At 35.3% G+C, this 26197-nt stretch overlaps 2 protein-coding genes across 5 annotated transcripts in view; one reads left to right on the top strand and one right to left on the bottom strand.

Moving 5' to 3' along the window:
* The window catches only part of LOC135224338 (uncharacterized), a 227642-nt gene that overhangs the window by 98678 nt on the left and 102767 nt on the right, over positions 1-26197 (bottom strand). The gene's annotated exons all lie outside the window — the stretch shown is intronic.
* Positions 4857-5369, top strand: LOC135225110 (SCAN domain-containing protein 3-like). Its single transcript, XM_064264367.1, has one exon. It carries the CDS (start codon positions 4857-4859, stop codon positions 5367-5369), a length of 513 nt encoding a protein of 170 aa, XP_064120437.1.

Here is a 26197-nt window from a genome sequence, read left to right as displayed (position 1 = left end):
GTCAATGTCTTACGAGTTACAACTCGTGATATTGGATCCGAACGGGATTATAGCGGTTCTCGCGGTTTTAAATACCTTTATCATTTATATCTTGTATCTATAGAATTGATGCCGCAAGTAGCCTTATACGGTACGCCGCTAGAACACTTTTCCACATATTCAAGCCAACCATTATTTTATCAAATCATATATATATATAAATAAATAAATATAAAAAAAAAATAAGATAAATATGGATACAAGTGGAGTCAATATAATACACGCCGTAAGAAGTCGGAAGGGTTACAAATTATAATAAAAAGGAATCACGATAAAATCATAAGCAAAACGTAAACCATAGATAATTAAATATCCAAATATATATGCGTAAAGATTTGAACTCTAACTTAACGCTTTAGTAAATGACAAATAAGCTAAAAGTTCAAACACATATCCAAAATCTACTGACATATTGTCTGTCCCGGTGATTTATATTCGTAGTCAATGAAAAAAAAAAATTAAATAAATAAATAAATAAATAAAATAATAATAAATAAAATAAATAAAATAAAATAAAAGAGATTTTAAAGTCAGGAAGTCTAGAAGTGAAAATGTTATCTATGAAATAATCCTATATGATCTTATACAGGGCTAATAAATATATATAGAATTGTATGGAAACCTTTTTCATACAGTTTTGAATAAGGAATATTTAATTTAACATAATTACAATTATGCAGTTTTCCAACATGAAACTAATATATTGTTCAATTTTGGTACTGTTTTTTTTTCAGACATTCTTCTCATGTGGGTCGAGTATTAAAAAACAAAAAATTTATCCTAAAGTCGTATTTATTATAGCAAGTAACGTAACTCTTAGCTGGCTGAGAGCAATCTCCTGCCAAGTGACGACGTCATCATTGCCGTATCAGCATTTGTTCCTTTTAACCTCAATAATCTGCTTACACGGCTTCATCTGTGTGTCGTCTCTGCTTGCAAAAGCAGATTGACTGGAGAAAGGAATGCTTAGCCCGAACTTCCCATGGGCAAGGCAGGACGTTAGGTACAAGTGTCTATCGGTGTGCGCAATGCAACTTGCAATCATTTTAAAATTAATAACAAAATAAGGAAATAGAAATTTCTATAACATCAAAATGAATTAATTTTTTCTGAACCTCATAGACATTTAAAAGTATCACGATATGGATATGGATTATTTACTTGCAACATTAGCTTATTACAATCCAGGTAAAATCACATTCATGGGAAAATGTTACATTTTCTTGAAAAACCCAAAGTTTATATAGAAGATTAGTTACATAGTGGGTTTTTTCGTTGCATCTCCTACCTATTAATAATGTTTTAAAAGTTAACCTCAGAGGATGCGCACGAGAAAATTGAATATGAAACTTTTGTTAGGGCACATAGGATCAGATTTTATCACAACTTAATTTCAGTTAGCATAGAGAACTACAGAATCATGATTAATCTTCTCTTTGACTCTTATGTTGCCTGGCAATCTTACAATTAGCTCCGTTTTCCACTTCTTTGTCTAGTAACTTACTACCAGTAATATCGAATTTTCTTTGAGATTCGTAATGATATCTATTTATTTTTTATAATTATGGATATTTTTTACAAGTCATCATAGACTTGGATAGGTTCACTCATTGTTAATGCCATGGATAAAAAAAGTTTGTACAGCGGACTCTTTTGAATTCCAAAATATCAGCGAATTCATGTGGGGTTAAGTCTGGTCTAAATGGCTCTCTCCCTCCCCAGTATTTGGATGTCGTCTGAATTTACTTTGCCCTTGTGACAAGTATAATTTCACTTCAGGCTGATTAATGGAACCTGGTTACAGTATCCTGCAGTACGAGAGTTTCACATAGCAACTTCAAAAAATCGTTCGTCGCAGCGGACGACTACAGTCAAGTAACAACCGCCTACAATGTGAAAGGAATTTCATGGACTTCTTCGACCGACACCGTATCTCGTCGTTAATCTCGTTTTAATGCGGAATCTCCGGCGGCGTCGGAATCGACTACAAAAAGGGACATACTTCCGACAATTACGACCCGAAGGATATTCAACTCTACTTTGCTGGCGAAGGACTCGTGCTGGGGATGTTTTTTTTATTCATCGCGAACGTAATCGTGTAGCTTAGGATGCAGAGAATAAGTGTGAGCGCAAAATGGAACGTTGGACCCGCCCAGGCAAATTTTCCCCTTGTTTAACCATTGAACAAAAAGGCCGTTTCATTTGGGCTAAAGGTGGTTGGTCTGGAACTGTGTAATGGACGAAAAGTTGTTCGAAAGCTAGTTAAAAGTGAAGTAGTATAACCTCGGTCATGTATCCTATATATATAATTGATCATAAATTAACAGAGTCGAAATATATCTTTGCGTGTACGCAATAGGAATCTCTTATATAAATGATCATAAATAACAGAATCTAAATATATCTTTGCGTGTACGCAATAGGAATCTATTTAAAGTGCACATATATTAATCATAATTGATATGAATCCAGATACATATGTATAAACAAATCAGGTAGCCTATACTCAATCTGTTACCTTTTTTCTTACCTAATATCTGCAGTTATTTATGAGTTAGTATAGAATTAATGAATCAGATATATAACAGTTAGCATAAAAATCAACGAATCAATCAGCATAAACATTAATGATTTTATCAATTCATATATTAAATTTTTTATCAGTTAAAATAATATTTTTTATCATGTTAATCTTCATTCTATGCAATTATCAGAGTACATTAGTATTTTCTGTAGCATATGTATCTTAATGAGATGAAGTGAAAAACTGTATCATTATATATCCTGTGATCACTTATTATTTACCAATATCATTGTTTTATATTTTATTACTTGAATCAATTCATGTACACCATGAATTTTTATTTACTTATATATATTCACATAGTGTCTGTATCACACTCCTATAAGTCAAATGCCAGTCCAGTTTGAGTAATATTCAGTAGTTGGTTTTGGTAGCTGACCGAGCTAATGTTAAATGTTTTTACATAATAAAAATATGGAATGTTAGTCCTATATATAAAAGATTGCTTGCAGGAATGTGATCAGACTAGAGACGCTAAGATGACGTATACAATAAGTATGTAGGCTAAGTTTGACATGCCGTCACCTGTAGTCATTCAATTGTTTTATAAACATTAGTCCAAGCTCCCTGCTTGAGACAACTACCGCCTACGTGATCTGTAGCGTGTCTCATTCGATTGTGTGTTCGTATGAAACTATGTCATTTGTAAGTATGTTCATATGTTCGAACTACTGTCTGTTCCTTCATAACTTGTAACAGAGATGGTAGACAGCAGAACAGAGTTAGCTATCGTCATTAGAAGACCTGTACCTCTTTACCTAAGCTTTATCATGTAGAGGAATAGGATTAGCCATCATCATTGGCAGAAGCGATCAAGCTATCGTTATTAGAAGACTTGTACAATCATATCTGATCTTCAGCATGTAAAACTTCAGAAGAAATTATATCTATTTTTATACTTCGTGTTTTCTACAAGAAACCTCCTAACCATGAGTTTAAAACACTCATCGTCATAATCCCGACTTCGTAAGTGGATCTACAAAACCCCAGACACTCCATTGAAGATGGAAGTGCAATACCAACCGACTTAGCGTAAGATTATCGCTAGTCTAACATTACCTCATTGGGCGCCTCATCATACAAGGCACAAGCCCTAATAATATATAATATATACAAGGAATAACAGGATAGCCAGAAGACGTGGTAATATTCCAGATATTATTTTCTTTAAAATAAAACAAAGACACAGCCGAGCTTTCGGGGATACATTACTTTTCCCACCATCAGGGTCACTTATCTATAAAATTATATAAAAAGAGAAACAGTAAAAAAACTATACTGATTGACTATATCTAGAAACATTACAACACTTTAAAATACAAGACATTAAGTAAAAAAGGAACATAAAAGACACAACACAAAGTAAAAAAGGAGCATAAAAACTAAGTTAACAGCAAATCATTATTTTTATTTTTACTCTGAATATTTAGGTCTTTTTTTTCTCTCTCTCAATATATTTCTGCGTTTTACGAATCTCTTTTAACTTGTAATTGTTTTTTTATTATTTGCAGTTAACTTCGTTTTTATGTTCCTTTTTTACTTTGTTTCATGTATTTTAAAGTGCTGTAATGTTTTTAGATATAGTCAATCAGTATAGTTTTCTTACTCTTTCCCTTTTTGTATCATTTTATAGATAAATGACCCTGATGATGGGAAAAGTAATGTATTCCAGAAAGCTCGGCTATGCCTTTATTTTAAAGAAAATAACAATTTCCGGAATATTAACAAGTCTTCTGGCTATCCTGTTCCACCTTAAATTGAAGTTTTCTAGAAACGACAACATACCCAGTTTATATAAGTATGAAAGGCCCATTAAAACACTGCTTAAAAGCCAAGGACTTAGCTTTAAACCAGAGTGTTTTAATGCAGTGTTTCTCAACGTGGGCCATATGGCCCCCTTGGGGGCCATGAGATTTTTTCAGGGGCCACAAGGCAAAATTTGAAAAATGGGGGGCCATGGGGGGCCACAGAAAATTTAGGACCCACAAAATATATAAATGTGTAATATTTTGAAATAAATCATTAATATGCTTGAGTTTAGTTTGAAAATCATTCAATTCAAGGTAATTGCCTGAACCGTTTTGTTGCACTTTGGGACAGTGTTATCTCTTTCTTTAGTGGGACAGAACTTGGACAGAAACTTGTTGATGCAAAGAGTGACATCTTCTACCTGTCTGACATATTTGAAAAGCTAAATGTTCTGAACAAAGAGCTTCAAGGAAATAACTCCACCATGTTTTCCTGCAAGGAGGCAATTACAGTTATATCCACCGATCTGCTTGATGATGACCTAGCAGTGTATGTTGACCATCTGAAGCAGTTGCATAATGATATGGTCACTCGCTTCTCTGACCTACTCCAAATGACTGTGCCACACTGGTTTGTGGATCCCTTCATTGCTGATGTATCTGAAGTTGATGTCACCCTACAAGAAAGTCTCATTGAACTTCAGAATAACACAACAGCTCAAGCAAGGTTCAAGCGTGGAGGACACCAGAAGCTGTGGATGAATCAAGATGTGTATAAGAAGTACCCAATACTCTGGAAAGATGTGAAGTTGCTCTTACTTGCCTTTCCCACGTCTTACTTGGTTGAGACTGGTTTCAGTCGGGTGATGTACCTGCTGTCAAAGACACGAAATCGCCTTGACATAGAAAAAAGAGGCGATTTACGTCTCTCTCTGACAGCTTTCAAGCCAAACATTGACAAGTTGGCAGCCTTGCATCAGTCACAGGGATCCCACTGAAACCTTTCAAGATAAAGCCAATTGTACCTACATGTATTCCTTGTTTTTTTATTCCTTTTGTAAATAGATAAGTGTTCAAATAAAATATTTTTCCAATTAATATTGGGTATTTGATTCATGCCTGAAAGTTAGTGTTTTGCAGTACATGGTACTACTCAAACTAGAACCATTAATATACCTTCCCTAGGCGTATTAAGGTGATGGACGGAAGGCGGGTGTGTGTGTGGTGTGTGTGTGTGTGTGTGTGTGTGGTAAGAACTCAGAGTTGGCATGGAGGGGCCACAACAACTTGTTGCACTGGATTGAAGGGGGCCACCACCAGAAAAAGGTTGAGAAAACCGTGTTTTAATGGACCTTTTATTATACATGAGACGTATCCTGTTTTAACGAAGAATTTATTACAGTGCTAAGAACAGGTAACAGAGACGGTCTCTGCATTGCTAACAAAACTGTTAACTAGTAACTGTAAACCAGTAGGGGCAAGTTCCCCTTAGTGCCATGTAAGTCTACATACCTCTTACTATACCCTGCTCGGTGGTGGGGTGACCTCCTTCAATGATTATCAATTAAGCGATACCAACCCACTGCAAAATCCAGGTTTTTAGAGGACCCATTAAGCCTACTGGCATTTCCTCGGCGTCGTAAAACCCACCTTAACCAGCAAACCCCTCCTCCCCTCCTTAAAATTATAATATTAAAGGATTGAATTTTTACATGAAATTTATTAAATACCAGAAAAAAACAATGAACTTTATTAAATACCAGAAAAAAAACCAATGAACTTTATTAAATACCAGAAAAAAACAATGAACTTTATTAAATACCAGAAAAAAATAAACTTTATTAAATACCAGAAAAAAACAATAAACTTTATTAAATACCCGAAAAAAAACAATGAACTTTATCAAATACAGGAAAAAAACAATGAACTTTATCAAATACTAGAAAAAAACAATGAACTTTATTAAATACCAGAAAAAAAACAATGAACTTTGTTAAATACCAAAAAAAAAACCAATGAACTTTATTAAATACCAGAAAAAAACCAATGAACTTTATTAAATACAGAAAAAAAACAATGAACTTTATCAAATACCAGAAAAAAACAATGAACTTTATTAAATACCAGAAAAAAACAATGAACTTTATTAAATACCAGAAAAAAAACAATGAACTTTATTAAATACAAGAAAAAAACAATGAACTTTATTAAATACAAGAAAAAAAACAATGAACTTTATTAAATACTAGAAAAAACCAATGAACTTTATAAAATACCAGAAAAAAACCAATGAACTTTATAAAATACCAGAAAAAACAATGAACTTTATTAAATACCAGAAAACACATATGAACTTTAGCAATTACCAGAAAATAACTGTGAACTTTGTTATATACCAGAAAAAAACCAATGAACTTTATTAAATACCAGAAAAAAACCAATGAACTTTATTAAATACCAGTAAAAAAAAAAACTATAGATCTGTTTTTCCAAACGCCAATATCTCTTATTCATACAAAAAAAAAAAAAAAAAAAAAAAAAAAACGAGGCAAACCACTCATCTCATCTTCCTTCAACTGGATCAGATACCTTAAAAAAAAAAAAAAAAAAAAAAAAAAAAAAAAAAAAAAAAAAAAGATAACGCCCCGGAGAGAGATAAGGTGGGTGGACTGACCTCCTTGGAGAGGTTGATAGATGATAGGAGTAGGGTAGTGGCCGGGGGAGGGGGTTGGGGGGGGGAGGTGAAACCAACCCTGGGCTCCATGCAAGAGCAGGCATCATACCTTATAACGAGTAATTCCGGTTTTTAAAAGTCTCTCTCTAAAAGAAGGGACTGGGTTGGAATTTCGACGGAGAGACTGGGTCAGCGTTTAGTTTAAAACAACTCAAAAAAAAGAAAGAAAGAAAGAAAAAAGTAAGGATTAGGACAATATTTAAATGAATGAAAAAAATAACTAATCGAGGGTTATACGCAACTCCGGCGAAGAGAATGACAGAATTCACCATGTTAATATAATGTAAAATCATTATTGTAATAATGGTAATATTAAGGCCATAGTAAGAAAATTGTACCCTTAAAATTGTGGATAAACCACATTTTACATTACTCTTACTAATACTTAACTTTCTAAATTATTTCCTACCATGATTAGCTAGCTAGCTAATTATCCTCACTCTTCTTTTCACCCATCTTACCTATCCCGCTAAAAAAGCAGAATGGACAGGAAACTGCTGTTTTCTGTAAAGGCCCGCAAGCGACAATAGGCAAAAGCAAAGGAATTCTGTACTTTATTCCACGTATCATACTCACAGCCAGACAGACAGACAAACACTAAAGCAAAAGTACTTCCTCTTTTGGAGAACACGGGAACAACGCACTCTCAGTCAAATTTAGATCTCATGCAAAACTATATACATACTGCGAAACATTTATCTATAATTATGAACCGATATTGAAGAAACTGAATATTGAACTTCTGAATGCCAATGCAACTGGTACACGAGAGAGAGAGAGAGAGAGAGAGAGAGAGAGAGAGAGAGAGAGAGAGAGAGAGAGAGAGAGAGAGAGAGAGAGAGAGAGAGAGAGAGAGATGCTGTAATGACTAATGAAAATAAAACGTCCCTGAATCTATTTCATGAGTATAGAGTTGAGTTTATTTCAGTTGAACCAGACCACTGAGCTGATTAACAGCTCTCCTATAGGGCTGGCCCGAAGGATTAGATACTTTTACGTGGCTAGGAACCAATTGATTACCTAGCAACGGGACCTACGACTTATTGTGGGATCCGAACCACCTTATATCGAGAAATGAATTTCTAATCACCAGAAACAAATTCCTCTGATTCCACGTTGGCATAGCGGGGAATCGAACTCTAGACTACCAAATCGGCTGGCGAGCACGTAAACCACTCATCCAACGAGGAAAAAACTATATCGGTTTATAACATCAACAGCAAGAAAAATAGACGAGATTGACATCGCCCTTTCGAAGCAGGAAGGTTATATTCATATTCTCTTGCTTTGTAAGGACGCTAAGACTCTCGGTACCATAAAAGATAGACGCTACAAAATATTACTTTAAATAAAGCGTAAAACAGATGACACGCGCCGCCCACGGAAATTCGGTGAAACGGCAAGTGGTGGGATTCTGCCGCGTCATCAAGTTCTTCTTCTCCTCCTCCTCCTCCACTTCCACTTCATCATCGTCTTCCTCTTCCTCTTCTTCTTCTAAGAGACTACTTGACGGCGGCCATCTTCTCTCCTCGAGGGAAAAGAAAAAAAAAAGCTTCGCTTGGACAACTTTACAATTTTTTTTTCTTTTCTTTTTTGCGTTGGGTAGATGTGGCTTCTGCTTTAAAAGATTCCAGGGATGTTATTAATCAGTTTGCACGTGATTTTGTTTTAGGAGAACGTCAAGTTTATCTCTCTCTCTCTCTCTCTCTCTCTCTCTCTCTCTCTCTCTCTCTCTCTCTTCTGCTTTAAAAGATTCCGGGGATGTTATCAATCAGTTTGCACGTGATTTTGTTTTAGGAGAACGTCAAGTTTATCTCTCTCTCTCTCATGTGTACCACCAGTTGCGTTGGCAGTGAATTTTAATTTTAAGTATTTTATTTCAATTTTATGTATTTTGTAAATCATGACAATAATGAAATCGATAACCAGCGTCAATACTAATAGTATCCAAAGCGAATCATAGGAATTAACAGAAAAAATAAACCTATTACTATCCGATTTCCTCGCCTTCTCATTTGAGACGACCACTTTCTTTGGCGTAAAGCGCTGCTCCCTCTCGAATAATCTAATCATAGCTGACAAGTTCAACGACCTGGAAAACAAACAGGCCCCGCCGAATAAAACAGTCTCGCATCTTGACCGAAGGAACGAGCCCGGCGGTTCAATGCTTCGTCTTCAGTGGGGTGTTCAGTGCTCACATATTTCCTCCCCATTTTCCTATTTACAAGGCAAAACGAATGTCCAGAAAAGAGAGAATAATTAACACACTATTTCAAAAGTAATGTCAACATACTCTGATATATGTCTCGATTGTAAAATATAAATAGTAATATTTACCAAGCATTAACAGTGCATGCAACTGCACAGGTGCTCTTAATAATGAATTCTCCTGTATAACACTGAATATAATTTTCTAAACCAAACTCATCCCAAAAGGTGATTAGCATGCTACTAACTACATCCCCCAAGGGAAGAGTTCCTTCCTTCTAAAACCCTTAAATATTCAGGCTAAGTCTTAAAAAAAAAAAAAAAAAAAAAAAAAAAGGCGGCCTACACAAAGCGAATCGGATTATCTTTCGTACCCTAAAAGTCGGAGGCCTAGAAATACATATGGTTAATTTTATTTATAAGGGCATTTTTAGTCTTCGTTGTACCAGACTTCATTGTTATAAATAATGTCGACCTATGCATCTACGCGAGTGTAGGTATAAGTACATGTCGCAGTGAGAATATATAATATATATATATATATATATATATATATATATATATATATATAGTATATATATATATATATACTAGATATATATATTATCTCACTGCGACAAAACCTATAGATCTGTGATTCGTTTCCCAATTCTTATTGCTGTAACAATCAAGTATCGTTCAAACGTGGACTAAAGTAATAAAAACATCAATAAAACGGACTGTGGCGCACTTGTTGATAATCACGGCGATACACCTGTATTTTCTATGTACCTACCTGGCAATTCTAATTCAAGACGTCCTCTTTATCGTGCCAACAAGACAATGAATGACGCGTATCAGGCTACACGGGGACGTGAGTGCGAGCGCCCCCGCCCCCCTACTCTCTCTCTCTCTCTCTCGTACACAAACAAATCTTAAAACTCCCTCTCTCTTAAACACACACACACACACACACACACACACACACACACACATACACACACGCAAATAATCAAAGTCTGGAGGTAATTGCGATGAAGGGAAGTGGGGGTAGATATGGGAGTTACTTCTTCGTACCTGCTCGATAATTTGATAAATGTCGAAGACTACACTTGAGCCAAAAACCTAATAGGCCTCTTTCCACACAGAAATCGATTTGCAACACGAACTTCCCGACTAATTGAATTCATGAAAACGACAAAGCATGAATACATATCTAAACGAGAGAGAGAGAGAGAGAGAGAGAGAGAGAGAGGAGATTTATCCACTGTTATCTACCATCATAGCGTCAAGGAGTGTCCGATAGTATTGTCGACATGTCGTGACGCAACCGAAATGATTCCACTTAGTGGATCCCTAACAAGATCTGAATGCCACTCTATCTCATTATCTAAAATCTAAATTATATTTCTCTCACCGTACAAAGGATATATAACCCAAGACTGGGCAAAAAATTTCAAAGCATCAGCTCCGAAATTCTACTCAAGAGATAATAACTGTATTTATTATGCAAGAGGATATTGCAGAAAACGGAGAAAATGCGGAGATTGCAGATTCAGAACAAAATGAATAATTATGATGAAGGAAGATCAAATATTATGGAAAAGTTGGATTTTTTAATGTCAGAATTTCGGTGAAATGAAAAAAAAACAACATACCAGAACATAAAGAGACATGGGAAAATCCTTATTACTACCAGTATTAAATGAAGGAGAAAACACGCAAACCATCATAGTGATGAATGCGCAGGGTTTAGTTACGAGTAACTCAAAAAGAAAAATAGAGTACTTAGAAGAACTAACCCAAAATGAAAAGAAAATAGATATAATGAATATAAGTGAAACCTGGTATTCCCAAGAGACTGGGAATGATGATCAAATAAAAGGGTTCCAAACTTATAGATCAGATAGAAAAAAAAAAATAGGAATCAAGGGGAACCGCAATATATGGGAAAGACAAAAAACAAGGAAAAAATATATGAGAAATATAGTAACTCAGAATGTGAACTAATAGCGTAGAATTTGAATCTGAAAAATTGATGAACATAGTAATATATAGACCTCCTAATACTAAAGAGTTTGACTTAATAATTGAAAAATTGGATGATATATGTAGCAATCACAAGGACTGGACTATTCTCCTATCTGGTGACTTCAACTTTCCTTTCGTAGATGGAAAGAACGAATAGAGATTGTTGGTTGGCTTATACATATAAAAAAGAGAGTAATAGTAGTGCAGAAGATAAGAGGCAATTTGAAAAGCTATTAGATATGCTACTAGAATCAACATTCAACAAATAAATCACCTGCCAACAAGAAAGGCGGAAAATACTTTAGACCTAGTATTTGTGAACGAGATGATTATGTTAAAGAAAATAATAGTTTATAATGCGAATATTTCAGACCATAATGTCATAGAATTAACAGTTTCATTCCAAAGCAAGTGAAAATAGAGATAAGCAAGAAATGAAAAAGTGGGAAGGATATGGAAAATACAACTTCTACAGTAAAAATATAAAATGGTCAGAATTAATGAAGAATTAAACAAAGATTGGGATAACATTTTCGTAAGTGATGACATAAGGGTAAATACGGAGATGATATATAAAATATTGGAGAAAATAGTGGAAAAAAAAATATATACCGAAGAAGAAAAGTAAACATCATTCATGCATACCAAGAGACAGAAGGATCTTGTTCCAGAAAATCAGAAAGTGGAAAAAAGGTCTTGCAAAAGAAAAAAATGCATGGAAAGTTATAGAACTAAAAAGTAAGATAGAAAATGCAGAACAAAAGATTTATACAATCAAAGAAAATGAAAAACGGGACTTGGAAGAAAAAACCCTATTAAATATCAAGCAAAACCCCAAGCTATTATACTCATATGCGAAGAAGATGAATAAAAGAAGAATAGAAATAGGCCCTCTGAGAATTGAAGGAGATTAACGAATGAAAAAAAGGAAATTTGCAACATACTGGCAGAACGATATAAGAGAGAATTCACCCCTAGAATAGATAATGAAGATAATGATATAGAAGTAAGGGATGAAAATAGTGAATATTTAGCTGACATAGATATTAATGAAGCTGATATTGTGCAGGCTATTAATGAAATTAAAAATGGAGCTGCTGCAGGGCCTGATGGAATTCCTGCTATTTTGTTAAAGAAAGTAGTTCATTCTATCGCAAAGCCACTTGCAATATTATTAAGACAAAGTGTAATAGATACAGGCAAGATTTATGATGAGCACAAATTAGCATATATTACCCCTACTTTCAAAAGTGGATCAAGACTAGAGGCAAGTAATTATAGGCCTGTGAGTCTAACATCACATATTATGAAAGTGTATGAAAGGGTAATGAAGAAAAATATTATGAAACATTTAATAAAAAATAATTTGTTTAATAAAGGACAACATGGTTTCGTACCTGGAAAAAGTACACAAACCCAACTGTTAGTCCACCGTGAGAACATATTCAAAAATATGAAAAGCGGAAATGAAACAGATGTGGTTTATTTAGACTTTGCAAAAGCTTTTGATAAAGTAGACCATAATATTAGCGAAGAAAATTAGAAAACACAATATCGTGGATAAAGTAGGAAGATGGTTAAAAGAATTTTACACAACAGAAAACAGATAGTTATTGCAAACGACGAGAATCGGATGAAGTCAAGGTAATATCCGGTGTGCCGCAAGGTACGGTGTTAGCCTGCAATACTGTTTGTTATTATGATTGAAGACATAGACAATATGTGAAGGATTCGGTAGTGAGTAGTTTCGCAGATGACACAAGAATAAGTAGAGAAATTACTTGTGATGAAAGATAGGAACGCTCTACAAAGAGACCTTAACAAAGTATATGATTGGGCAGAGGTAAATAGATGGTATTTAACTCTGATAAATTTGAATCAATAAATTATGGAGACAGAGAAAGAAAGCTATATGCATATAAGGGACCTAATAATGAGACCATCACAAATAAGGAAGCAGTTAAAGACCTTGGTGTGATGATGAATAGGAACATGTTATGCAATGATCAAATAGCAACTCTGTTGGCAAAATGTAAAGCAAAAATGGGAATGTTTGTTACGGCACTACAAACAAAAAGAAAAGCTGAACACATGTTATGCTTTATAAAACATATGTTCGTAGTCCACTTGAATATTGCAATATGATATGGTACCCACACTATCAAAAGGATATTGCACAAATAGAGAGTGTACAAAGGTCCTTTACAAGCTAGAATAGAAGAAGTTAAGGACCTAGACTACTGGAAAGACTACAATCTTAAAATTATATAGTCTAGAGGAGAAAGAGAACGCTATACATGATAATTCAGGCATGGAAACAGATAGAAGGAATAGCAGAAAATATCATGGAACTAAAAATATCAGAAAGAGCAAGCAGAGGTAGATTAATAGTGCCCAAAACTATACCAGGAAAAATAAGGAAAGCACACAGGACATTAATCCACTACGCACCAGCATCGATAATGCAGCGTCTATTCAATGCGTTGCCAGCTCATCTGAGGAATATATCAGGAGTGAGCGTAGATGTTTAAGAATAAGCTCGACAAATATCTAAACTGCATCCCAGACCATCCAAGATTGGAAGGATGCAAAATATACCGGAAGATGTACTAGCAACTCTCTGGTAGACATTAGAGGTGCCTCACACTGAGGGACCTGGGGCAACCCGAACAAGATGTAAGGTCTGTAAGGTCTGTAAGGTCAGTCACGGGATACTAACGATCGCGTAGTAAGTGTATAGTTTCTCGTAATGAGTAGACTGCATTTTCTATCTAGCCTTCTCACCTGTGTCTATTTTCGTATTTCTGTGAAGCAGCAGGATTCTCTCTCTCTCTCTCTCTCTCTCTCTCAGTCGTGTTTGGGTTCCCTTAGTCCGAAGGGAGCCGATGGTTTGCCTTGGAGATCATTCCTCATTGGAGATCACTCTTCACTGAGGATCATCCCTCATTGGAGATCATTCTTCATTGGAGATCATTCCTCTTTTCCCTTTGAAGATCATACCCCACGAAATCATTTTTCATTGGTACCCCATGAGATCATTCTTCATTGGAGATCATTCCTCTTTGGAAATCCTCCCTCATTGGAGATCATCTCTCGATGGAGAACATCCCCCTTTGAAGATCATACCCCATGATATCATTCTTCATTGGAGATCATCTCTCGCTGGAGAACATCCCCCTATGAAGATCATACCCCACTGGTGATCATTCTTCATTGGAGATCATTCCTCTTTGGAAATCATCCCTCATTGGAAATCATCCCTCATTGGAAATCATCCCCATTGGAGATCATCCCTCACTGGAGAACATCCCGCTTTGAAGATCATATACCCCATTGGAGATCACTGTTCATCGGAGATCAACTCTCACTGAAGGGCATCCCTCATTGGAGATCATCCCTCTTTAGAGATCACTGCTCACTGGAGATCATCGTTCATTGGAGATCATCCCTCACTGGAGATCATTACTCACTGGAAATCATGCCTTTTAGATCATCCATCTTTGGAGATCACTGCTCACTGGAGATAATCCTTCATTGGAGATCATCCCTCACTGGAACTCATGCCTTTTTAGAGATCATCCCTCATTGGCGATCACTGCTCACTGGAGATAATCCATCTTTGGAGGGCGTCCCTCTTAGGAGATAATCGCACTTTGGAGATCATGCCCCAATGGAGATCATCCTCCCTTGAAGAGAATCCTTCTTTGGAGATCATCCCCCTCTTTGGTGGAGGACATCTTGGAAGTAATTCAACTGTCGATTGGTTTGTCCACTGAACTGCAACTTATACGTAGGTGTTGGAACCCAATACAAATTGTATTTACGTTTAAAACGAGAGAGAGAGAGAGAGAGAGAGAGAGAGAGAGAGAGAGAGAGAGAGAGAGAGAGAGAGAGAGAGAATTTCCATAGCAACAGGACGGGACGCGTCCAAACATTCGCAAAACCTCACGAGAGAGCTCCAGTTAAAGCCAAGGTTATCAATGGGAATAACAACAACAAAAATAACAAAATCAACAAAAACAATACCTCAAGTGGCCTTTGCAACGTGACTTAATCCCGTATACTTACTAAATGTCAGGACAGGACCCCAGCTTCGCCTTTTATATTTGTGACGTGTTACCGTGACAAACGGGTCATTACGACATGATAGCAACTATATTTATAAAATGACTGATTTTGATGCGAGAGGTTTTTAGGACAACACGTTATATATATATATATATATATATATATATATATATATATAGTATATATATATATATATCGCGAGACTGAAGATATAGCGCGTCTTCCTTGATGAACTATGATGGACAGATTATATAGCATTATGGCTTTTGCATGACTATCATCAACATCGATTGCTATATGACATGGCTGCATGGTAATATAATTTCTTTGTAACAGTGATTAAATCTTTACGACAAGAACAAGAAGAATATATAATTATATATATATATATAATATATATATATATATATATCTGACCTACAGCATTCGCCTACCAACCTGGTACCTAAATCATTGATCAGATGAACAGAAGGGTCACATATATACTCTGTTTGAAAATCGAACACAGCTTACTTAAGATAGTGAACGGCTCGATACCAATTCATCACCAATTTACGAAATAAAACAATAAGAAAAAATAATACCCAAATATTTATTAAAAATTCGTTTCCCGAGTCTTGTGTTTATTTCTGTCGGCGCATATCACAATCAATGAGGATCCCTGACGTCCCACAAAACGAGATAAGGCGCAATCTTCTGGACGCTTCATTCAACTGATTTTGGACGACAATGGATAGGTTAGATAACAAAGACATCTTCTTTTTCTGCACCTGAATAGAACGTGTCTTATCTGTTACGCTTCTGGTAATGTTCTCTTTGCAAGTTATTTTCGAAAAGGATTTGTTCATCACAAACCACATCCCTCTATGTTACTTCATAAATTCATTTCTGGAAAAATTAAATCAAAACCTTAATTATTCTAAGGTGGGGAAAATGGTAATAAGAAAACAAGTAAAAAATGTAACGAAGTTTTTTTTCGGCGCAATCGAGTTTTCTGTATATCGTATAATCAAGGCCACCTGAAAAAAATCTATCTTCGGTGGTCTCGTTATAATGCTGTATGAGCCGCAGCCCATGAAACTTCAACCACGGTCCGGTGGTAGCCTGTCTTAAAGCTGCCAGATGCACGATTATGGCTAACTTTAACCTATCATGAAATCAAAGCTACTGAGGCTAGAGGGCTGCAATTTGGTATGTTTGATGATTGGAGGGTGGGTGATCAACAGACCAATTTGCAGCCCTCTAGCCTCAGTAGCTTGAAATTTGAGGACGGACAGAAAACATGGGGACGGTCAGACAACGCTGGCACACTTGTAAATACCCTCGGTTTTCTAAGGATAATAATCCACTTTTAGACTTTTCTGATCATTTTTTTTATTTGCCGAAGACTGTCTACCTTGGTATATCTTAGTTTAACCAGACCACCACTGAGCTGATTAACAGCTCTCCTAGGGCTGACCCGAGGGATTAGATATTTTTAGGTGGCTAGGAACAAACTGGTTACCTGGCAACGGGACCTACAGCTTACTGTGGGATCCGAACCACATTATATCGAGAAATGAATTTCTAACCACCAGAAACAAATTCCTCTGATTACATGTTGGCAGAGCGGGGAATCGAACTCGGGGCTATCGAATCGGTAGGCGAGCAGGTAAACCACTTGGCCAACGAGGAATTGGGAATATCTTGGCTCAATCTTTTAAAGCCTTCCTCTAAATCTAGAGAATGCATAACTTTTCGTGTTCAGACGAAAATAGTCTCTTATCTGGCTCTTTTCAACATTACCTGACCTTCTACCTAATTCACATTAAAAGGCTTCTCAAGTCACCAATAGTTTATAACCAAAATCTCTTAGTTTGCAATAGTGACCTTTTTTTTTTTTTTTTTCAGTCTCACGAGTCAAGCTAATTAAATGCTAATAGTTTTAAATTTAGAAGTACTTACCTGTTTGACCTTCAGAACTGTTCATTCTGACAGGTGCGTCTGTTACTTTGAAAGGTACATATTCAATGAGAGTACGAATGTACTTATGTTTATATACGTAAATACATTTATACACATATGTGTGTGTGAATATATATATGTATATATACATACAAAAGAATAAATATTTTTTTCATTTTTCAACATTACACAGCTAAATCATACGAGAAAAATACGAACAACTGCAGTTACTATCCTTTCGTCAATAGTCTCATATAACTGAGAAAAAAAAGTGGAAAGCCAATAAAAATATAAATAACTAAACAAATACATACAGTTTAGTGACTAATCAATTCCACAAAAGGATGGACAAAAAAGCTCTAAGCTCTGAACATACTTTCACAAATACATTTCGCCTTCACAATCAAGAATATGACTGTGCATCATACTGTACAAATTTATCTATTTACTAAATTAATAAATTTATTTATTTACTAAATTAATAAATAATAAGATGACCTCATAACTCGCGCTATTCGACGCGGCAGTTTCAACCCCTTCATTACTGAACACAGAAACATGATCTTACGTCGAATAAAGAGCGCCTTATGGACAAGAGACGCGCGCGTACGTACACACAAAGAGGCTTACCAGACCCAGTAATAACACTGAAAGAGAGAGAGAAAAAAAAAATTCACGATCAGTAGACTGCACTCAAGAGGCAATTATGCTCTAAGGTTCAAGGCAAACGTCTTCGGAACACCAAGAAAAACATTAAGATTCCTGTGTCATATATATTTACTTAAATAAGTTGTTTCTCTGCTCCAAGATCAAAAACAAAAAACCACAAGCAGAAACAATAATAATAATAATAATAATAATAATAATAATAATAATAATAATAATAATAATAATAAATGAAACAAGACTCTCCTCTTGAAGAAGTCATGATATATAAGATGCCTGTATCCTTCAAGTTACTAAACTAATTCAAATGATGCAGCCATCCCATAATAATAATAACTAATAATAATAATAATAATAATAATAATAATAATAATAATAATAATAATAATAATAATAAGTTTTCTAGGGAAAACCATTCAATTCACCTTGAGAGAAATGTTTTCCCAGAGTCAATCTGCCGTGGTCTTCGACAGAGAGAGAGAGAGAGAGAGAGAGAGAGAGAGGAGAGAGAGAGAGAGAGAGATGGCTCCGCCAGGGGCGTCAACTTGAACTTCGAATGACCATAAACTTTTTTTTTTTGGGGTTTTTTTTTTTTTTTTTTGGGGGGGGGGGGGGGGTATAACTCGCCTCAACAAATCCAATATTTTCTCAAGTACCATTATCTTCAGACAATGAACAAGGAGCTCTCTCTCTCTCTCTCTTTTGTGCGGGGGATGTACGGCAGTCTATTAACCTATGTTTGTTTTTCAGTGACTACACTAACAAAGAAATAACTTTTGATATAAAAAGGAAACATTCTTTCATCTTACACCTATAATGTAAGTAAATGTAATCTTACAATATATGCTGATAAATGATAATATATATATATATATATATATATTATATATATATATATACGTATATATATATATATATATATATATATATATATATATATATATATATATATATATCAAATATATAATCATTAAGATACCGGACACTACATGATAAACAGTAAAATAATGAGAGAGAGAGAGAGAGAGAGAGAGAGAGATAACACACCAGGGAAAATACCAACGCCAGTGGGGCCAAGCGCGCCGCGGAATGCACATACACAGGACTTTCCTACTTCGACGTGAAGCAGCAGCGTGCGCATTCAAATGGTGAACTCCGCCAGACTTACCTGTGAGCGACAATGAAAGCCCACTGTTATTACACCATGACTGGCAATACCCGAGAAGGCATCAGAGTTCGTATTTAATAGTTCGAGGGAGGGAGAGAGAGAGAGAGTGTGTGTGACCGCAGAGCTACATTGTGTAACCTCCAATACTGCTTGTGTTAATAGCTAGAGATCAGTGGTTGATTCTCTCTCTCTCTCTCTCTCTCTCTCTCTCTCTCTCTCTCTCTCTCTCTCTACCTGGACAGTAGATCTGATTTCTAAATTACAATCTCTCTCTCTCTCTCTCTCTCTCTCTTACGCTTGGAATTATAGATCCCAAATCCTAAACTACATTCTCTCTCTCTCTCTCTCTCTCTCTCTCTCTGTTACACTAAATTGGAATATTGTTTCTCTCCTCTCTATTTTCATGAATTTTTTTTTTGTTTAGTTCGATTTTACCAGACTATTATTATTATTATTATTATTATTATTATTATTATTATTATTATTATTGTTATTATTATTATTATTATTATTACTTATGTTCGTGATCGATAAATTAAAAGAAAAAATATTCCACCTTCGCTTTTACATCTTACCTTCATGTAACACGTAGTAATATATATATATATATATATATATATTATATATATATATTTATATATATATATATATATATTATATAAACAAATAAAATAAAACAATCCCAGGTGAATATCACAAAGTATCACAAATGACGGTGCATTGGACCGATCCCCCGTAAGAGACAAAATAATACCTCTGTGCTACTCTCTCTCTCTCTCTCTCTCTCTCTCTCTCTCTCTCTCTCTCTCACCCACCCAAGAAAACCGCCGATGACCGGCCAGCTCGGATAGTCATCAAACAATGACGGTTCGGCGGTCACATTATCTTTTGGCACTGTCATCTACTAATTTCACTCTTACTTCGAACCGCCCCCCCCCCCCAACCCCCAATATTCCTCACAAGTTGGGATTCTTCTTCATAAACTGCCTCTCTCTCTCTCTCTCTCTCTCTCTCCTCCCTGGACAGTAGATCTGATTTCTAGATTACAATCTCTTCTCGTCCTCTCTTCTTTCTCTCTCCTCACTCTCCCCTCCTCTCTCCTCTTTCTCTCTCTCGCTCTTGGGACTATATCTATCTTAGATACATCTCTCTCATCTCTCTCTCTCTCTCTCTCTACGTCTCTCTCTCTCTCTCTCTCTCTCTCTCTCTCTCTCTTTTACGCTGGACTTTTAGAACCCAAATCCTCTAAACTACAGTCTGTGTGTGTGTGTGTGTATGTGTGTGTGTGTGTGTGAGTGAGGCAGTCAAAAGTTCTTGAGAGAGAGAGAGAGAGAGAAGACAAGATCCGCCATTCCTCTCTCACAAGAAGGCAGAACGACGACCACAGGGGCTGTGAGGGGGGCGTGGCCAGTTCGGGGCTGCAGGGGAGGGGGTGGAGACCACCCCCCCTAATAATGCAAGCACTGGATCTCAGAAGCAGGAATGTGTTCGTACGAAAGTGCAGATGATTAAACGGGCGAGAATGATCCGTTTTATGATCTGTCGATACATTTATTTTCTTTTTTAAACCTTCTTATCTTTCCTTTACGTGTGATACACGTTGCAGTGTTCGAGTTCGAGGAAGAAATTAAGAAGAACTCTAAAAGCGAGCAGATCAGATATCTTGGCTGTCAGGGCAAATACAAATGTGCAACGGTAAATATTCTTCAGTTCTGAAGCACCAAAATGATTATCACAAATGTGATGAGAAAAAAAAATAATAATAGAGGAAATTCAACACAGTGAACGATATCTCCGGATAATTAAAGACTAAATAACAAAAAACAATGTATCAGTGTATAAGTCATTAACTTGCAAATTAAGTACGCACACATGTATATATAATTATTTATATAATATAATTACACAAACATACATCTACACACTATATCAGAAGCATCATAATCCAGAGCAAGGTTTAAAAAAAAAACACACACACACAAGAAAAACCTTGGACAACTCGCGACAAATGTTGGAGTACAAAAGAATATATAAAAGAAAAGAGCAAGGTTCAATACCGACTCTGGGGATTATTGTCGGGACAGGTATATGTATACCCAAGGTCTAAAGAACTCTATTCTTTAACCCCATAAATGTATTTGCATACAACGTAGACAAAGAGGTGGGTAGACGCACGGTCGTAACGTTAAAAGAATATATATATATTATATATATATATATATATATATATATATATATATATATATATATAGACTGACAGACACACACACACATATGAAATTTTATAAAGTCATTGAAGTTCTGATCTCTCCTCTGTGTGCTGGTTTGAATCCACGAGAGGACGAAATAATCATCAAATACAAAAATTCTCCTTCTTATAATAATATGAAAATATATCAATTCCGAGGTATAGCCGATTGGATTATTAAAGGACATTTGTAGCTTAACATATATTATATATATATATATATAATATATATATATATATATATATATATATATAAACATATTATATATGAATAATATGCGCAACATAAACATACAAATGCAATTGTATTTGTTCCACAGAGAGAGAGAGAGAGGAGAGAAGAGAGAGAGAGAGAGAGAGAGAGAGAGAGAGAGAGAGAGAGCATTCTCCTTTTTTTTCAAACATCCAAAATACGCCTTGAATGTGCAACACCATCGGACAAGAAAACTCTCTCGACATTTCTTCAAGACCAGGCCAATATTAATCCACCAAAAAAAAAATAAATAAAAAAAAAATAAAAAAAACATCAAGCACACCAGAGCTCCCACACACGTGTAAAAAAAACATCAAGCAAAAAAAAAAAAAATAAGATCAACGGACCATAATTCCTCGGAAATGTGCAACAATTTTTTTTTTTTTTTTACAAATGGTGAGATGGATGATGATGATGCAGATGACTAGTCAGCGCCGATGTACAAGTCATGATGTACAGCACAATCATGCCGTATATAGATAAATATTTTTATTTTTTGTTTATTTTTTTTCTCTCAACTTCTCTCGGAGTTCAATTTCGTTTAGTCACGCTAAATGGCTCTACGTCGCTTGCGTTTTTTTTATTTTCCTTTGGGGGGGGGGGGGTCGTCCACTCAAACTTAACTCTGTGTTGTTGATTCTACTAACTGTGGGGGTAGCATAACTAACTTTATTATTATTATTATTATTATTATTATTATTATTATTATTATTATTATGGGAAAATACGTTCAAAAATATACAGGAGGAAAAGTCCCTCAAAAAAGCAAAATATTGAAGAAAAATAATTATTACTAATATGCCCTTTATTCTAGTCACTAAGGATCTATTATAATATATCACTAGTATTATTATTGTCATTATTATTATTATCATCATTCTGAAAAAATAAAAATACAAAAGCAAAAAAGCTTATTTGAACCAGGAGGAGGACCGCACGAATATACCACTCAAAAAAAAAACAATAATAATAATAATATATATATAAATAAATAAATGACAACCAAAACTCATAAATCAATCAATTTGCAAGACACAAACCCCTAAAAAAAAAAAAAAAATAAAGACGCCTACCCAAAACTTTCCTCCGCACCACAGCTCTTCGAAATCCGACCGATATATACAATTACAGGCGTCTCTCTTCCGGTCGTCCCCTGCTCGGTGCTCGCAGGAAGAGGAACTCCTTTGAGCGCAATAATTTGGGAAGGTTTGAGGGACCGCGTATCCGGTCAAACCTATTTGCGCGTCTTAAGAAGGAGGAGGAGGAGGAGGAGGAGGAGGAGGAGGAGGAGGAGGAGGAGGAGGAGGAGGAGGAGGAGGAGGAGGAAGGAGGGAGGGAGAGAGTTACAAGGACCAGGATGTCTCAAAGGCTTGTTGTTAGTCCAACAGAGGAGACAGCGTGTGCTTACTTATCTCAAAAGCAGATTTTACTGTTCGTTCAGTGTCCTAATGATTTTGTCTAGCTTTCTTTTAAACTCTTCCACACTGTTGCTGTTTACTATAACATCAGAGAGAGAGAGAGAGAGAGAAGAGAGAGGGGGGGGGGGGGGGTTATTCACATTACGTGAATAGACACTAGCAAGAGACAGGGTATTAGTGGGAAAACAGGACATATGAGAGAGAGAGAGAGAGAGAGAGAGAGAGAGAGAGAGAGAGAGAAGAGAGAGGCAAATCATCCGGTTTAAATACAACAGTCACGTAAATCAACGGAAAAATCACATTACGAATTCTTATTCTTATTTATATTTATTCATTTTTTTTGGCGAAGTAATTCTATTTTGATTTCCTCTTATCTATTAATCTATATTTTATTGTGCTAGAATTTTCCACGGCTCGAATACGTCGTAACTGATTCCTGGGGGTAACCAAATGCATGTTTTTTTTTTTTTTTTTTAAATTGGACTCCGAGGAAAAAAAAAGGAAAAAAAAATAGGAAAAAAAAAACTTCATGTATTAAGTCGATGTGTAATTCAATTCCGGGATTTACCGATTGCGTGGACTCCGAAACACAGCTGTCGTAGTAATATTAGTACGTGGGTAGCTAGTGGAAGCGGAAAACCACTTACTAACGTAACCTACAAAGAATTCTAAATAACAGATATAATCAGGACCACAAAGCGTGAAGAAACAACTAAAGCGCAAAATATGATTCCAATTTCTTCGGTAAGAAAAGTGAACAACTTAAAATGACATCAACTGACTAAAAAAAAAAATTAAAAAAAATATAAAAAACTGCGCGCTAGTTCAAAAACTACTCGACGTTCCAAGGGATATAACTGAAATTAAAAATGAGTTGGCAAATTTGCAGAGAGAGAGAGAGAGAGAGAAGAGAGAGAGAGAGAGAGAGAGAGAGAGAGAGAGAGAGAGCTGTGCTTGTCGAACGTTCACAGTGACTGGACCACTGACTGAACATCAGAAAATACCTCCCTTCAAAAGAAAAAAAAAAAGTGATTCTCTCACTCAACACATCGTCAACAGACAGCCAGCCCAGACAGCTGTTGTAGCTGTTGCTGTTTAAGCAGGCGAGTGAACATGACCCCCTGCCCTCAATAGATATGAGTGAACCACAAGTATGGTGTCCTGCTTCCCCTTCTCGCCTTACACCAGCCAATGTAGGGTATAGTATATAAGCAATTCGCTCTGAAATTCCTCCTCGCGGCTGAATCGGGGTGAATAGGGTACCATTCATCCTCGGCTGAATGGGTCAATGGTTCGATGTCATGGTTTCAGCCAGCGATGATTGGGGCTGTCTTGAATTTATTTATTTATTATTATTATTATTTTGTCAGTTTGAAAACAGCTGGCCACAACACTTCAAAGTCCTACGTCATTGGCTTAGTAATTTCTTTTCTGTAATATGTTGATCTCTCTCTCTCTCTCGTCTCTCTCTCATCTCTCTCTCGTCTCTCTCATTCGTCTCTCTATATCTATCTCTCTCTCTCATAATATATATATATATATATATATATATATATATATATATTATATATATATATAGATTATATATATATCTAAATACATACATACATACATACATATATATATATACATATATATAAATATACATACAATATATATATATATATATATATGTATGTATGTATGTATACTATATATGTTTGGTGTCACTTTTTTTATAGTTAATGGCTTACCGGATTGTTGTATATGAAATCTCGGCAAGTAAAGTGTACTGCAAATAAAATGTTAACTCTTAACGATACGACGAAAACTGAACACATAATAGGATGAGTAAAAATGATTTTGAAAAGTATCTAGCGCGCGGAAAATTACTCGGTACATTACAAATAACTAACCCAGCCAACTTCTGCTTTATTTTTCTCTTGGTGTTTTTATCTTATCCTCTTCCTGTTTATTATTTTATCGTTAACGAGTCTCAAGTTCGCTATATAAGAATCGCTGTAAATTTATATTAATGTTAATTAAGATTTTAAGGCCGTGCGTATAACATGGAAAACCCTGAATAGATTCCAAGCTTTAAAAAAATATGTACCGGACGTACAATTACTCAAAAAGATTATGATACCTAAATTTGAAAATGTGCAACAATATATTTCCAGCCAAAAAAAAAAAAAAAAAAAAAAAAAAAAAAAAAAAAAAAAAAAAAAAAAAAAAAAAAAACAAAAAAAAAAAAAAAAAAAAAAAAAAAAAAAAAAAAAAAAAAAATTGCCGCAAAAACAAAGTTAAAAACAAAAAAACAAGTCTCACTCCGAGAAGAGAAATCTGCCACTTTTGAAAGAATAACAAAAGAAAATATAAGCTTCTAACATAAAAACAACATCACGAAAAACGAAGAGCAATAACCAATTCGTGACGATACTCATTTACCAGCAAATAAAAACCGAAGAAAACAATTTTATAAAACACATTAACAGAAATACAACGCAATGACAATCCTTTCCCAATGTAACGAAAGTCAAGAGAATGAAAATTGAAAGTATACACACTTGCAGTAAGAAACGAAATAAAAAAAATAAATCTTAACAAACACGAAGTGGTGAATAAAAATGGAGCCGAGTATAACAACTCTTAGGAAATGCGATACAGCCCCACAAAACACGAAGCGACGTATAATGACAAAACGGCATTTGAACTCGTTTGCAACTCATCGTGAAGTTATCTTGACTAGAGCCCCATGAAAACAGCAAGGTCACCATCCAAAATATCTGCTAGTGTCCTTAGTAACGATATGATAACAGAAAAACAAAAGAAGTTATGTAACAATACACACACACACACACTTCTGATTTCAACGTATGCGTTGTTACAATCGAGTTGGAAGGAAATGTGCTTTTCCATTTATATACTAACACGCATACTCGTGTGTGTACGAATATATATATATATATATATATATATATATATATATATATATATATATATACATACACACACATATATAAATAAAATATTTGTGTGTATATATATATGTGTGTGTGTGCGCGCGCGCGCGCGCAATGACTCATGCAGCAACCTTACAATTGATAAGATAATAAATGCTAATGATTTC

Source organism: Macrobrachium nipponense, chromosome 12, assembly GCF_015104395.2.
Source record: "Macrobrachium nipponense isolate FS-2020 chromosome 12, ASM1510439v2, whole genome shotgun sequence".
NCBI lineage: Eukaryota > Metazoa > Arthropoda > Malacostraca > Decapoda > Palaemonidae > Macrobrachium > Macrobrachium nipponense.
Note: the sequence above shows the minus strand (reverse complement) of the source record. Positions and strands in the feature narration are given on the sequence as shown.